Source organism: Neofelis nebulosa, chromosome 15 (genome assembly GCF_028018385.1).
Source record: "Neofelis nebulosa isolate mNeoNeb1 chromosome 15, mNeoNeb1.pri, whole genome shotgun sequence".
In the NCBI taxonomy this organism is placed as follows: domain Eukaryota; kingdom Metazoa; phylum Chordata; class Mammalia; order Carnivora; family Felidae; genus Neofelis; species Neofelis nebulosa.
The window spans coordinates 1,804,427-1,820,831 of NC_080796.1; the positions used below are offsets into that span (position 1 = coordinate 1,804,427).

At 41.4% G+C, this 16,405-nt stretch overlaps 1 protein-coding gene across 1 annotated transcript in view; it reads right to left on the reverse strand.

The window, feature by feature from the left end:
* The window catches only part of LOC131495881 (uncharacterized), a 199,036-nt gene that overhangs the window by 128,829 nt on the left and 53,802 nt on the right, over window positions 1-16,405 (reverse strand). The window contains exons 11-12 of the mRNA XM_058701054.1: window positions 8,564-8,654; window positions 4,676-4,712 (exon numbers count right to left, since the gene is read on the reverse strand). Of these exons, the coding sequence (XP_058557037.1) occupies window positions 4,676-4,712; window positions 8,564-8,654 (128 nt within the window). The remainder of the gene's footprint in view (window positions 1-4,675; window positions 4,713-8,563; window positions 8,655-16,405) is intronic.

Consider the following 16,405-nt stretch of genomic DNA (forward strand, 5'->3'; position numbering starts at 1 on the left):
TTCTCTTGGGTAGTATCCAGTAGTGCAATTACTGGATCATAGGAGAGTTCTGTTTTTAATTTTTTGAGGAACCTGCATACTGTTTTCCACAGGGGCCGCACCCATTTGCATTTCCACCAACGGTGCAAGAGGTTTCCTTTGTCTCCACATCCTCGCGAACACTAGCTTCTTGTGTCTTGGAGTGTAGCCATTCTGACAGGTGTGACGTGGTATCTCGTTGTAGTTTGGGGGAGCATCTTTTCATGTGTCTGTTGACCATCTGTATGTTGTCGTTGGAAAAGGGTCTGGTTATGTGTACTGCTCATTTGTAAACTGGGCTTTTTTGGAGGGGGGTGATGTTGACATGTGTCAAGTTTTTAGACATTGTGGATACTAACCCTTTACTGGATTTGCCAAATATTTCCAAATTTGTTCTCCCATTCCAGAGGTTGCCTTTCAGGTTTGACTGTTTCCTTCACTGTGCAAAAGCTTCGTAGGTTGATATAGTCCCCAAACTTTATTCTTGCTTTATTTCCCTTGGCTCAAGAGACATAACTAGTAAAATGTGGCTACAGCCAAAGTTTGAGAAATGACGGCCTGTGTTCTCGTCAAGGATTTTTTTTTTTTTTTATGGTTTCAAGTCTCACACTTAGGTCTTTAATTCATTTTGAGTTTATTTGTGGATATGGTAGAGAAATTGGTCCAGGTTCATTCTTTGGCATGTGGCTTGTCCAGTTGTCCCCACACCATTTGGTGAAGAGACTGCCTTTTCCCCACTGGATAGTCTTTCCTGTTTGTGGAAGATGAACTGACCATACAGTGGTGGATTTATGTCTGGGTTTGCGGTCCTATTCCACTGAGCGATGAGGCTATTTTGCACGCCAGTACCCACCATACTGTTTGGAATACTACAGCTTTGGAATAGAACTTGAAAGCTGAGATTGCGATACCTCCAGGTTTCTTCGTTTTCAATGTTGCTTTGGCCATTCAACGTCTTTTGTGGTTCTATACAACGTTTAGGATTGTTTGTGTAGCTCTGTGACAAATGCTGTTGGTATGTTGACAGGGATTGCATGACATCTGTCGATGGCTTTGGGTAGTGTAGACACTTTAAAAATATGTATTCTTCCCATCTGTGAGCATCGGATGTCTTTCTCTTTCTTTCCGTCACCTTCAATTTCCTTCATCAGTGTTTTACGGTTTCCAGAGTACAGGTCTTTCACAATTTGGACCCTGTTTTAAAAAAAGCTTTCTGTTCTCTATTTGGCCTCGACCTCTCCTAACCTGTGAAATCTCCAGGAAAGACCCAGTCTCAGTTTCCATAACCAAATATGACAGGCAGGGAATGCTCTGAAATGGTTGAAAATTAAATGTGTAAACCTTACCACAATGACGTCTCACCTCACATCTGTCAGAATGGCTCAGTCTCCACACACAGGAAACAACAAGGGTAGCTCAGGGTGTGGAGAAAAAACAACCCTTGTGCACCGGTCATGGGATGTAAATTGGTATCGCCGCAGTGAAAGCCAGTATGGAGGGGCCTCAACAAATTAAAAACACAAATACCATCGGATCCAGTGATTCCACTACTGGGTATTTATTTACCCAAGGGAAATGGAAATACTAATTTGAAAAGATATACGCACCCCTATCTTTATTATAGCATTATTTACAATAGACAAGATATGGAAGCAACCCAAGTGTCCACCAATACATGAAGAGACCACACACACACACACACACACACACAATGAAATATTATACAGCTCTAAATGAGAATGAGATCCTGCCATCTGCAACATCATGGATGTACCTAGATGGCATGAGGGTAAGTGAAATAAGTCAGACAGAGAAACACAAATCCTATATGATTTCACTTCTGTGCAGAATGTAAAAAGGGGAATAAATGAACAAACAGAGCAAAAGCAGAAACAGAACCATAAATGCAGAGATTTGACTCTTGCCAGAAGGGAGGGGAGGTGGGGGGATGGACAAAATGGGGGAAGGGGAGAGGGAAGTTCAGGGTTCCAGTTATAGAATGAATAAATCACAAGGCTCAAAGGTACAGCGTAGGGAATCTAGTCAGTGGTATCCTAATAGCCTCATACATTGACAGATGGGAGCTACGCTTATGGCGATCACGGTGAAACATCCAGAGTTGTTGCATCACATATTACATTGTGTGTCACGTAGACCTCCGTTTAAGTAAACGTATCAAAGTTTAGGTTTCTACGTTATGAGTGGTAGTACTAACTAGAGATTGACAGACTCAAAGTTCCCAAGGCCAACTTTGTTCCCACACTGGTCTTGCCTTATTTAGGTCCATAATAACTAGCAAGACACTCCAAGCCTTCAGGGGCATTCAGCTACCCAAGGAGGGAGATTGTGATCAAAATGGTCCCGGTAGTTGTGCCTCTATTTCTCTATACGCTGCCTGAATATTTTCTTCCCTATGAGATCCCACTCCTACATCACTCTTTGGCACGGTTCTGTGGCATTCCCCAACCTTTCAATCTTTAGCCTATGAAGCCATACACTCCTACAACAAGGATGGGCTCCAATGACCGAGGGTAAGAACCATGTCCTGCTCCTGGAGAACAAGCGAATTGGGAGTCTCACTCATCCACACAGTCACCTCAACATAGGCATGTTATCACCGATCCAGATGAAGCTCCCTTACTGATTTGACAAGTCAGACCTACCCCTGCCCAGCCCTACAAGTACATGGGAAGGGCATCACAGATTGAGGAAAAGAGGTGGAGTGAGGAGACAGCTTGCCTTGGGCCATACATCTCTGATGTTCGGAATCTCCACCCCCACCCCCAATTCCTTGAGAGGATCTAAGCTATCCTCCCTCAGTTGGGGTGGAAGTAGGGGATATCATATTTCTATCTGCTGTAAACAGACTCTGCCCAGAAGCTCAAATGATTTTTAATCTCTCTCATCAGAAAATCTGAGGTATGCTCGCACCTTCAATGAAACCAACACACACAAAAGCAGAAACCTGGTCACGACCCTCTTGAACTCTCTATTTGAATATGTCTTTCTAAACAACTCCCCTAATCCTGGGTCCTTCATTCCTGTCATTCACCTTTATCTCACTTGGCATAACCCCCCATATTCTGACATCTTTTCTCAAACTCGTATTCCTAACCAACTCAGTGTTGTTCTCCTTGAAACCTGGTCTCCTCTGCTAATTCAATTCTTACCCTCCTTCATTGTATTCATTAGACCCACTCCCCAGGCTTCTATTATTAAAACAGTTGCCTGCAAGATCAAGACAATAAAAGAAGGAAGAAAGGAAAGAAAGAAAGAAGAAAGAAAGAAAGAAAGAAAGAAAGAAAGAAAGAAAGAAAACCAGAATTTAAGTCGCATTTCTGTCACTTATCATATCCCTATAGGTCACTTCAATCTCTTTTGAGTTTCAAATTCTCCAGGGAAACAACCATTGGGCAAGGAGGTTAAACATAGGTTGACACACCAGAGGGTGTTTTGAAGAATTAATCTCTGAGGATCCCTACATCTGGAGACTCTAATTGCTTTTGATTTGGCCTCTGGAAAAATGGAGAGTCCTTAGCTGGAAGAAGTGGGGAAATTATTGGAAAAAAAAAAAGAAGAAGAAATACCAAGGAAAAAAGAGAAGAAAGTCAAAAGGCAAAAATACAGTACAAAAAGTCATTGGAAAAAAAAAACAACTCCAAAAAAACCAAAAAGCTTCTTAGAACTAGACAAGGATACTAGCCCAAAGGGAAACCAGCCTGGGAACTTAGGCAACAGAGAATCATATAGCAATATCCTCGAAATAGAGAGTGAGTTTAATTAATGTAACATGGTCTACAACTAGATATCCTTCCCTTACAGAAAACTCATTTGTCTCAAGAAGAGGGGATATCACTACATCTAAGGAGTTGCCTGACGACATCTTGCTTTTTATGTAAAAGCCTTGACACCATGGCCATAGCTGACATCCACCCTAAAATCTCGGATGGTAAAAACAAGGGACTAGTTACCACTGCACTAATGACTTTTGTTGGCACTGGTGGTCAAATATATGAGGCCAAATGCTTGGACTAACCTGGGTTCTTAAGCAAACCCTAAATTAGTGTTCCGACATCATTACCTTTGACATTCTGAGTTGATCTGCCCTAGGATCTGTATCTTCATCTCAGTGCTGCTGAGGAACCAGGGAATGGATGTGGAAGCTTCACGGGCTGATGGGCAAAGCCCCTCAGCAACCCGTGAACTATGGAATCATGGTCGAGTCATCAACCTCCCTGAACCACAGTTGACAAAGGAATAAAATGTAGGCTACAATAGCACAGCTACTTGGCAAAGCTATACAATGACTATATAACGGAACAGATGTTACCCATAGGATATAGTGTCTGGTCCAGTGTAGAACACGCAACAACTGCTTTTGTTCTCTGCGTTCCCTTAGGAGACACATAATTTTCAGTTCATTCATTCCCTTTCCTTTCCTTTCATTATCCGTTTCATTTCATTTCATTCCTTTATACTTTGAGAGTGAGTGCCCACAGAAATCGGGAAAGATATCCCAAGGAGGCTGTCAGCGCAAAACCCGACATGGGGCTTGAACTCACAAACCTCAGTTGAAATCAAGAGTCACACCCTTAACCGACTGAGCCACCCGGGTGCCCCAGCAAATGTCATTTTTACAAATCCATAAAAATCCTACCTGGCTCTAGAATCTTCCTCAGCATTCTTATCTGCTCCTAAAGAAGAAAGCAAAATACATGTTAAATCGACAATCGATAAATAGAGGAAAATTACAAGTGTACGGCTTATGATTTGTTAAAAAGTATTGCTTTCGGACCACACCTGGAAACCACACTACACTGAATGGTAATTATACCATTCGTAGGCTTAAAGCACTAAGAAATCTTACTTTCTCCTCTATATTGACCAAAACCAAGAATGGGTTTTATCAGAATTTGACACCTACAGGGGAACTGATGTTTACAATGGCCATCGCTGACCGACACTGTGACACTGGAGGAAACGGGTATCGTTCGGAGAATGATTATCATGAGCTGACAATGTCAGACTGAAGCTAGCATGATTTTTCTGGACTTCCACTACTAGAGGAATTGAAAGAGAATATCTTTATTTTGCTGTAACACGGCAGAACTTCCCCAGCTCTTCAGCAGACACTCTTCAGTTTTAGGAGGAAACACCCCCTCACAACGTGTGCTCTATAGCTATTGTACTTGGCAGCGTGGCCAAACAATAGCAAACAGACTCTCCCTGGCCTTATTTCCAATGGTAAGGTAAGAAGGAAAGATTTGGCATTCCACTTTGATATAGTTCTAACCTCTTGAGGCTGTCTCCTTCCATTGCTAGAGAGTCTATCTAGACCCGCCGCACATCACAGAGGAGGATGATCCCAATGTGAGTGCTCTGTAGTGGTTCATGAGGTCATTTTTCTCAACCCTCCCCATTAGGTGACACACAGCTAGAGAAATCATACTTTTTGTCATGGAAGGCAGAGGTCATCAGATCCTCTACTGATGAGCAACTAAACAAAACAAAGGGCAAAGAATATCTTGAATGCCTACATTCAATTACCAGGATATTTTCACTTTCTAAACATTCAAAGACATCCACTCTATGATTCTAACTATATGACACCTGGAAAGAGCAAGGCTATGGAGCTAAGGGTTGGGGTGAATGTAGGGAGAAACGGGCACAGCACAGAGGACTTTTAAGGCAGTGGAACTCTTTCACACGATACCACAAAGGTGGATTCACATCATTACACATTTGTTAAGACTCATAGAACGTATGACACCAAGGCTGAACACTAATGCAAATTAGAGACTTGGCCTCCAAATGAAGAGTTCGTGTCCATAGAAAATGCACCACTGTTGTCAGGGTGCCTGGGTGGCTCAGTCGGTTCAGCGTCCAACTCTGGATCTGAGCTCAGGTCATGATCTCACAGTTCATGGGATCAAGTCCTGCATCAGGCTCTGGGCTGACAGCACAGGATTCTTTCCCCCCTCTCCCTCTGCCCCTTGGCTGCTCACACGCATGCATGCTCTCTCACTCAAAACTAAACCAAGGAACTGAAATAAAAAATTCCTACTAAAAATGGACCACTGTCGTGCAGGATGTTAACAACAGGGGAGGCTAGGCGTGTACGGGAGCATGGTATGGTATATGCAGACTCTCTGTACTTCCTATTATATTTTGCTGTGAACTTAAAACTGATGTAAAACATCAGGCTTATTAAATGTATGAAACAACAAAAACAACAAAATATGGTTTCCATTGAAGCTACTCTTAGCATATACCAACTCATGATACAGTCACCTTGAACATTAAAATAGAGATCAAAGTAACACAATAGGGGTACTGTCTCCCATTTGGAAGTGTATGAAAATGCATACACAAAACACAAAAATACAACGGTTATTTGTATACTTAGGCAACAAAACAATTGATGAATATGATCCAAAATCTTATACCTATAAACAGGGGTTCAGCACCATAGGAATCAAACCTGGGTTTTCCATATAATTACGAGATTTTCATTCTAATTTTAAATCAAAAATCATTATGTTGATCATACGTAAGAATCATAATGAAAGCTTAATCACATAAAAAAAAGATTATAATGACCTCATATTGCCCTTGTAATTTTTATACAAATACCTACTTCATATGGATGATGAAACTGAAACCAGTACCATGGTAGCCATCATGCTCCATGCTAGCAAAACAAAATTTGAAGACACCACCAAAAATGACGTCAGGGCTATAATTCCTATGCAGAACAGATTTCATCCAGCAGGCCAAAGATGGCTACCCTCAGAACATCCTACTTGAATGACTGGCCCTTGGTGGTTCCCTGGGATCTTGGATTTCAGGAGGGTTCCCACCATTCCCTAGCTGGTTAAGAGTGGTTCACTGTGCCTAAGTGCTGGTACAAGCAATGTCCTTAAGGCTGTACACTTGATTTCCTTGGTGGAAACCTGGAATTTGGGGACATGCTAAGGAGAAGATGCCTATGTGATTAGCATTTGATGAAAACCTCGGGCACTGAGTATCCATAAGCCTCGTACTGGCAGACAACATTTCACTTGTGCTGTCCTAATTTCATGCTGGAGGAATTTAGCACATCCTGCTAACTCCATAGAGAAAGGATTCCTGGAAGCCTGCGCTTGCTTTCCTCTGGCCTTCACCCCATACACCATTGCTCGGTGCTCATTGGCCTTTCTAGCCTGTCCCCATACCAAGCCACACGCATGACTACAACTATATGCTGAGTCCTGTGAGCTCTTCTAGTGAATAATCAAATCTGGGTGTCATTGGGATGCCTCTAACACAACTGCATTATATGCAATTTTATTATTTCGGTTGATGTCTTTCACGTGGTTACAGTCAGAAGGTTATGTCACAGAATACCTTTCCTGGAATCTCTTTTCTTGGTATTTGCCTTGAAAATTCCTACATCCCTATTTATCCATTTGAAGAAAGGTTTAAAAGGAATAGATGAAATCATGATGTCAGAAAGTGTGAAACAAGCAACAATCTTATTTTACTCTGAAAAAAAAAACAAACAGAGGGAGAGAGCAAATCCTGGTGATTGCCCCTATGTTCTACCATATAAAAGTTCTCTGAAATATGAAAAATCAGTTAATTTTCTCCAACTACCTAGGACTTAGTTCATTTTTCTGGCAGGTAGGAATCAAAGAAGTAACAGGGATCATTCTACAACAATCAGAACTGTCAGACAGAATATGAAAACATACTACTGATTATAGTGTTCTTTTGTTTCTTTCCCTTATGTTCCTAGAACATTAAAAATATAGTTCACCTATTAAAGGCAGTTATTGCCAAAATAATCAAAAGCCACAAATACGGCATCCAAAATGTCAGATGAGTTATCTTGATGTCTCCCTATCTGACCCTCCTTCCAATTCTCTTATTTTGCCCTAAATGATACTACCGTATGAAGTACCCCCATTTTATAAGGCATTAACGTATATACATTTATCATTGACTACAAATGCTTATGTTCACCCATGGTAGTTAGGACATAACTCTGCATCATCAGCTAGGTCAGTCCTTAATGTCTTGCCAACAGTGAGGATCACAGTAAGAGTGGGAACATTTGGGGATACCACTCTGGCAAATTCTGGTACGAGAAGCTCACCTGATAGTGTTGCTGCATTTTAAATAGTCTGCTCTTCCCTTTAAAGAACTAGTGTATTTTACCACCTTCCAGTAGAAACACAATACACACCGGCTTACTTTCCTTCATTTACTCCCTGTAGTCTCCGCCATTCACATCATTCCCTGTTTGGCTCGTCTCTTCTTTCCTGAGGTTCCTTAGGCCTTCCAGTGTCTTGAAAGGGAACTAGTCATTTAGCTCCTTTGGTGGCACTCTCAATTTAATCTGTTGCTGACACCACATACGATATGCAACTTATCTCCTTTTCACATCTCTTTCTCTTTCCTATGCACTTAACAGGCCGTTTTCTTTAGATATTAGAATATATCAGTATTCCTGTTTTCAATCAACATTCTGTCAAATGACCTTTGAATAAAATACAGTGCTTACCTTCTACTTGTCCATTTAATATACTTTGCCCTTTCTGATCCACAGCTCCAGAGACATGAGGGACATATTTGTTGGGCTTCTCAGACATACTCTGTTAAAAGTAGCATCAGTAATGAGTTGCGTCAAGACTTCCTAATCCTTTTCCAAGAAAATATCTGAATTTATGACTTTAATAACAATCAGACTTACAAATAAGAAAACCGTATTGAACACCAAAACATTTAAATACAAAACCTCATATATGCTCTCTTGATTCAGCGTCCCTTTGAATCTTCATTTGGCTATTGACTCTCTAAACGGATCATGGAAGGCCAGAATAAATACTTTCAAAGGCAGAAGCCTGGCTTGTATGCAGATTTCAAAAAGGAACTAACAAAACCCCTTCCTTTGCATTCCTGACCAAAATGAAAGGACATTTGAAATAAGTTTTGAAACAGAATCTTTAAAAGTGTACTTGCTATAAAGGAAAACTGCTTCTAATAAAATGGCAGACATTTGTTTCAGTGTCAATTCATACCTCACATGATCAGAAACTTTGGAGTATATCATGTTGTGTATCAACAAAACACTGTCGAAGCTGCTGCTTCGTTTAGGTAAACACAGGCTTGACCTTTTTCTTGACGAAAGAAGGGTTGGATCGAACGGCAAGGTTGGAAGAGAAACTTTTCTTAAAATTGTGATGAACTAGTAGCAGAAACAATGTAGATATAGGTATGGAACTCTTCAGAATGTGTAGTAAGCATTCAAACGGCAAGTATAAGAACATGTATGTCTCAGTCACCTAAAATGTGCCAAGCACTCATTTCACTATGCACATTTTCTTTTTTACACACAACAATAATAATAATGATTATGATGATGGAGTGAGCCTTCCTACAGCTTGGTCTCTCTAAGGCGTTGGAGTAAAATGATGATCCGTGGTCCTCTCTGTCCAGAATGTCCCTCGCCACGGTCTACACGACTGGGCCTTCTCATCTTTCACTTGGCACCTTTTGCCACTCTCAGATCTTTTCTGACTACCAAAATTCCCACTCCCACTCTCATCCTCATCCTCACTACAAACGCCCCCAATATTCTCTCAACTAACATTGTCCATTTCCTATCGATGAAGCCTTTATTGTGACTTCTAACAGACTGCTGTTGACTTACTTTTCTGCTCCGACCACAACAACCTAAACCCTCCACTTGTACACTCAGCAGCTAACTGCTTGGTACGTACTCAGTATACAAGGACCAATTAATTAAGGTCAAAACATTTACACTAATCTCACTGAGAAGATCTCAAAAGTACCCAATCACTATACCGTTGGCCCTTGAACAAAGCAAGGGTTACGGGCTCTGATGGCCATGCCCTCGACAATCCACAAATATCTTTTGAAACCTCAAAACCAAATAAAAAAAAAAACAAAAATTCCTACTGAATTTCCTACTTTAAAAGCAATCACACTTAAAAATCAAAAAGTATATATGTATTGAAAACCAGAACGTTAAAGCAGAATCGCTTGTATATGCTCTCTAGGTCTAATCTACCTTTTCGGCCTAATTTGGCCATTGACTCTGTAAACTGAGCGTGGGAGGTCAGGGTTAGGATAACGGAATGCTGAGCTTACCAACAATATACACAGTCGATTAATGCATGTTTTCCCTGTTATATGTATTACATACTGTATTTTTACACTATAAACTGAAGGAAAGGTTACTAAGAAAATCGTAAGGAAGGGGTGCTGGGTGGCACTGTCGGTTCAGGGTCAGGCTCTTGACTTTGGCTCAAGTCATGATCTATACTTCCTGAGTTGAACGCTGACAGTGTGGAGCCTGATGAAAATTCGCTCTCTGTCCCCACTTCCCTACTCACGTGCTCTGTCCTCTCTCACTCTCCCAAAATGAATAATTAAAAAAAAAAAAACAAGATGAAAAAGAAAATCATAAGGAAGAGAAAATATGTTTACAGGATGGTACTGTATTTATTGAAAAAAATCTGTATGTATGTGGACTCCCACATTCCAAACGCATCTTGTTCAAGGGTCAAATGTATACCTTTATGATGTCATCGCTAAGAGCTTACGGGAACTTATTATAGCCCCAAATGAGAACATCAAAAACCCATTCTAACTTTCCATTCTTTTCTGGACACAAGGGCCATTTTATTGGCCTTTGAACATCTTCCCATCGAAAACAAGTATTCTTTGGGGGGCCTGGGTGACTTAGTCGATTAGGCAGCCAACTTTGAAATTGCGAAAAGCAAAGCAAAAGGTGGAGGGGGGAGTTAAGATGGCAGGGGAGGGGATCAGAATTCCCCTTGTCCCTCAAACACAGCAGTATTGAGGTCACAACACTTGGAATACCAGGAATACAGGCTGCAGAGGGACAGAAAAATCTCCACAGGTGCAGAGTGACAGCTTGGCGGGACAGAAGGGTGTGTATGAGAATTGGGAGAAATAAAATGGGCAGCACAGGCATGGAGTGGGGGAAGGCCTTTGGTGGAGAAACGAAAGGAAGGCAGAGACAGAGAGAGGCTGTGGGACGTGCATTTGGATATGAGAAAGCCTGTCCGGACCACAGACCAAGGAGAGGTCCAGAGAGCCAGTTTCTACTTTGGAAAACAGCCTTAGAGGGTAAAAAACAGAATTTTCAAGGCGGCCACACTTTCTCTCGACCAGAGCTACCACCTCCCATGCCTGGTGGGGAGGGAGCCGCCCCTAGGCTTGGTAGCAATCTCAGGGCTACCCTGGGAGAGAACACCTTGAGTATGGTGGAAAGGGGAGGTATTGCCCTGCCCAAGGGAAAAAGACCATGCAGGCACGAGCCAGAGGCCCTCTGTCCACTGGGCAGAGTGGCGCAACTCCACTACCAGGTCCGAGCAAAGCGGGATCCTACAGGGTTTTGAATCCCAGCTCAGTGCTCGGGTGGCACAGGGGACTGTGCAGCAAGGCAAGCCAGCTCCCCAGGCTATTCCGTGAGGATAGCCTAAACAGTGAGTTTTGAGACACCTCGTGTGGGCAGGATAGATGGGGTGTCGCCATGTCTCTCCCCATGACCAACATCGTGGGGCTTCAGGGAATGGACAGTGAGCCTCAGTGAAGGCAGGCCCATTACACCAAACCCTGACACTCTGTGCCTCGTAACTGCTTCTCTATAGGAGTGAGACTGACACTGATGGGACCAGACAGCCCCTGCTCTAGACCAGCACAGCCACCGGTCCCAGGCACCAATAGACAACTCTCCTCCGGTTTTCTATCTTAGTTTGTTTGTTTGTTTTCATTTGAGTTATTATTCTTTTGTCTTTCCTTTTCTTTTTTAATGTTTATTTCTTTATTTTGAGAGAGAGAGAGTGAGTGACCAAGCAGAAGAGATGCAGAGAGAGGGAGAGAGAGAGAATCCGAGCAGGATCCATGCTCTCACTGCAGAACCTGTTGGGGGTTCCGAACCCACCCACAGTGACAACATGACGTGAGCCAAATTCAAGAGTCAGACGCTTCACCTACTGAGCCACCCAAGCGCCCATCTTTTCTTTCCTTTGCTTTCCCTTTCTTCTCTTTTCCCTTTTTTCTCTTTCTACTCTCCTCTTTCCCCTTCTCCCTTTGGAAACAGCCTAGTAGTCTCGAGTTCACGTGGGTCAAAACTAATTATATATCTACATTTATCTATATATCTTAATATATACCTATATATCTATACATAGATATATAGAGATATATCTATATATTTTTTTCCTTTGTTCCTCTGTTCTGGTTCTTTGTTTGTTTGATTGTACATTTTCTCTATACTTTTCTAGATCTCCTTCTTCATTTTCCTCCCTCTCTTTCTGGATTAAGCCCTATAGCTCCTTTGAGTCACTTCCTGGTCTTTTTTTCAACTCCAGTCATTTCTCTTTTTGTTTGGGCTAAGGATTCTTCCCCACCTTCTTCCCCTTTTTTCCAGGATTACTTCAACAAACAAATCAAAGCACACCTGGTGGAAGGCCCAAACCGCCACTCCAAGTAGCGAGGACAGCAGCCAAAGACGCACCCAAAGAGTGCACACAACACACTCAAAAAAAATTTGTTCAACTGCCAGGCCCTGGACAGTGTAGGGGCTCTTTTTATTACAGTAGTACTCGCAGGTGTGGGACACAGAACAAGCGATTAACACACATAAAGGGCAGGAATCTAGCCAAAACGACGAAATCGGAGAATTCCCCTCAAAAAAAATTCCGGGAAGAAAGGACAGCCAGAGAAGGGCGCAAAAGAGACAGAAACCATATAGGTGAGCACATTTTTGGAATGACACTCATAAGACGCATAGTTGCGCTTGAAACCACGCATAGAAGACAGCAGACAATCTCCTGCTTCAGAGATCAAGGACCTAAGGAATCGTCACGATGAACGCTGAACATGAAATGGTGTAAAGGAGATACAAAGTAAACTAGATGCAGTGACAGCAAGGACGGGAGAAGCAGCAGACAGAATCGGTGAAACAGAAGATACAATTGTGGACAAAGATGAAGCAGGGAAAGGAAAGGAAGGAAATGACTAGATCACGAGGCAGGTACTAGAGACCTACGTGATTCAGTGAGATGAAATATTAGCCACATCCTAGGAGTCCCAGAAGAAGAAGAGTGAGAGAAAGGGGCAGAAGGTTTTTTTGGAACAACTTATAGCTGAGAGCTTCCCTCATCTGGGGAAGGAAACGGGCATCCAAGTCCTGGCGGCACAGAGAATTCCTTTCCAAATCAACAAACCCAGGTCAACACCACGACATGCCATAGCGAAACTGGAAAACTACAAAGATAAGGAGAGGATTCTGAAAGCAGCTAGGGACAAACGGGTCTTAATCGACAAGGGAAGACACGTAAGGCTAGCAGCAGGCCTGTCCAAAGAAACTTGGCAGGGCAGAAGGGAGGGGTAGGAAACGGTCAATGTGCTGAATGGGAACATCTGCGGCAAAGAATCCCTTCCCAGGCAAGGCTGACATTTAGAATAGAAAGAGAGAGAAAGGCTTTCCCAGACAAACAACACCTCATGGAGTTCATGACCACTAAACCAGCCCTGCGGGAGATCCTAACGGGCGACTCTGTGAGTGGAAAGCAGCAGAGACTACAAAGGACCAGAGGCCTCACCAAAAGCATGAAACCTTCAGATAACACAATGACACTAAATCCATATCTTTAACTAATCACTCTGAATGTGAATGGACTCAATGCCCCAGTCAAAAGACAAAGGGAATCAGAATGGGTAAAACACAAAACAAAACCAAACAACAAGATCCATCTATATGTTGTCAACAAGAAACTGATTTTAGACCCCAGGACACCTCCAGGTTCAAAGTGAAGGTATGCGGAACCACCTATCATGCTACTAGAAGTCAAAAGAAAGCTGGAGTCGCCACACTTCCACCAGACAGACTAGATTTTAAACCAGAGACTGTAGTAACAGATTCAGAAGGGCATTGGGTCGTAATTAAGGGGTCTATCCATCAAGAGGAGCTAACAACTGCAAATGTTTATGGCCCCAAAGTGAAACGCCCACACGTATGAATCGATTACTCACAAACATGATTAAATGTATACATACAAATACCATGATTGTAGACGACTTTAAGACTCCACTCATGGCAAAAGGTGGATCGTCAAGGCAGAAAATCAGTAAGGAAACACTGATCCAATGTGTCACTGGACCAGATGTATTCAGATATACATAGATCTATATTGGCCTCATATATATACATTTATATACATGGGTATCAACACCGATATATTAAGATCTTTTCACCCAACAGCAGTAGAACGCACATTCTTCTTAAGTGCATATAGAACATTCTCCAATGTCTCCAAGTGACATCCTGGGTCACAAAACAGCCCTCCACAAATATAAAAGGACTGAGATCATACCTTGCATATTGTCAGATCACAACAACGAGCACTTGCTCATTCTTTCTCTCTCTCCCTCCCTTTCCAAGAGAAATGCAAACATTTCAAAAACATTTAGCTCAGCCCCTTCCAAGAAAGAGAAAAACAAGAATAATAAACCTTGTGGGGCAACGAGTCCTGGATGGAAACCACACACAGACAGTAGAATTCCATAACCAATATGTTGACAATGGAGTTGACAGAAAGTGATGTACTAAAAGAACAGACACTAAAGAAATCGTTTCTGCAAGGACAAATTAGGGTAGGGGTAAACCATTAAAAACGAGCCTGGTGCGGGGAACACATATGTGGCACAGTGAGTTCAGCATCCACCTTCAGCTCATGAGTCATGATCTCACGGTTTGTGGTTATCAGCCCCACTTTGAGCTCTGTGTTGACAGCTCGGAGCCTGCAGCCTGCTTTGGATTCTGTGTCTCTCTCTGTCTCTGCCCCTACCCCGCTTGCACTCTGTGTCTCTCTCTGTCTCAAAAATAAATAAACTTTGAAAAAATTTTGAAAATACCGTAAAAAGCACGGGGTGAGAAGAGGGAAAAAGGAAACAAAAACAAAAACAAAAACAAATGACCAATCAATCAAGCATGAGCTTAAGACAAAAAAGAAAAGGAAAAATGTGAGCCAAAGAAGGCAAGTGGAAACAACATACATTTTTCAACAGGTACATAAGTAGGATTGGGAATATACTATGAAAAATAGTCCCTTTTAAACCTTTTAAAAATATATGTCTTTATATATGTGTGATATGTATATATATATATATATATATATATATATATATATACATATATATATATATATGTGTGTGTGTGTGTGTGTGTGTGTGTGTACGTTTAGGTGAACATAAATATGTATACATATAAGTGTGTATTTATATATGTGTAAATATATATGTGTATATATGTGTATATTATATATATCTCTACCTATAACTATCTATCTATATCTATCTATCTATCTATCTATCTATCTATCTATATCCATATCCATCTACCTATGTATCTGTCTATATAATATTTATGTAAAAGAGAGGCTTTGACTCACAGTATATCCCTAATAATACTGACTCTTATCACTCTACAGTTATCTGGTTATAAATACTGTAATAAAGAATTTAATTTTTTTCACTATAAATACATTGTTCAATTCCTGGCATCTTTCGCTTCCGAAAAGCTAGAAATTATTACTAGACTAACAAAAGAACAGAAAAAGAGAGGTTCCTAACACGTCAACATTCACTATGGAGAAAGAATTGGGAATGAGAATTCTAGGAAGAAATGGGAACCTTCAAAGGATGTAGGTAATGGGACACAGATGGGGTTAAACAAACAAAGGCTGAGGACTTTTTCTCTGCAATTCTAAGCTCACAATGGGAGGATACTAAAAATAGACTGTAACCTTCTTTCTTATGTAACTCCTGATTTCCTCAATAGAATTCATTTGCGTGTATACATGTTAAACACTAAAACGGAATATAAACCGAAGCCTGACTTTTTAACTTCACATATTTAATTGTGATATATCATGCGTATTTGGTTACTTTTCAAACTCCATTCTACGGAATTCCATTTCCCTACTCATTTGTTCACATTCAAAAACCATGACATTGCTTCTTCCAAGCAAGACTTTATTTTAGGAGCTCCAGGAGTCAAACCAGTGCGTTCCCTAACCTCCAGGAGCTTATCATGATTTAGGGGCTTTGAAATGAATACTGAAACAAATATCAGATGTCTGAAACTTTAAATTTTAGAATCTGACACAAGGACTAGGAGGAGATAGTGTTCAAAGCTAGAATGGGCAAGATTTCTGAAATTAGAAATTTGACACCTTGGCTATGAAGAGCCTCTGCCCATAGAGCTACTCTTTTCAGCAAAATACGTATTCTTCGGGGAGATGCACAATTTTAACTTACCCCTCATGGAGTTATTTCAAAACTACAG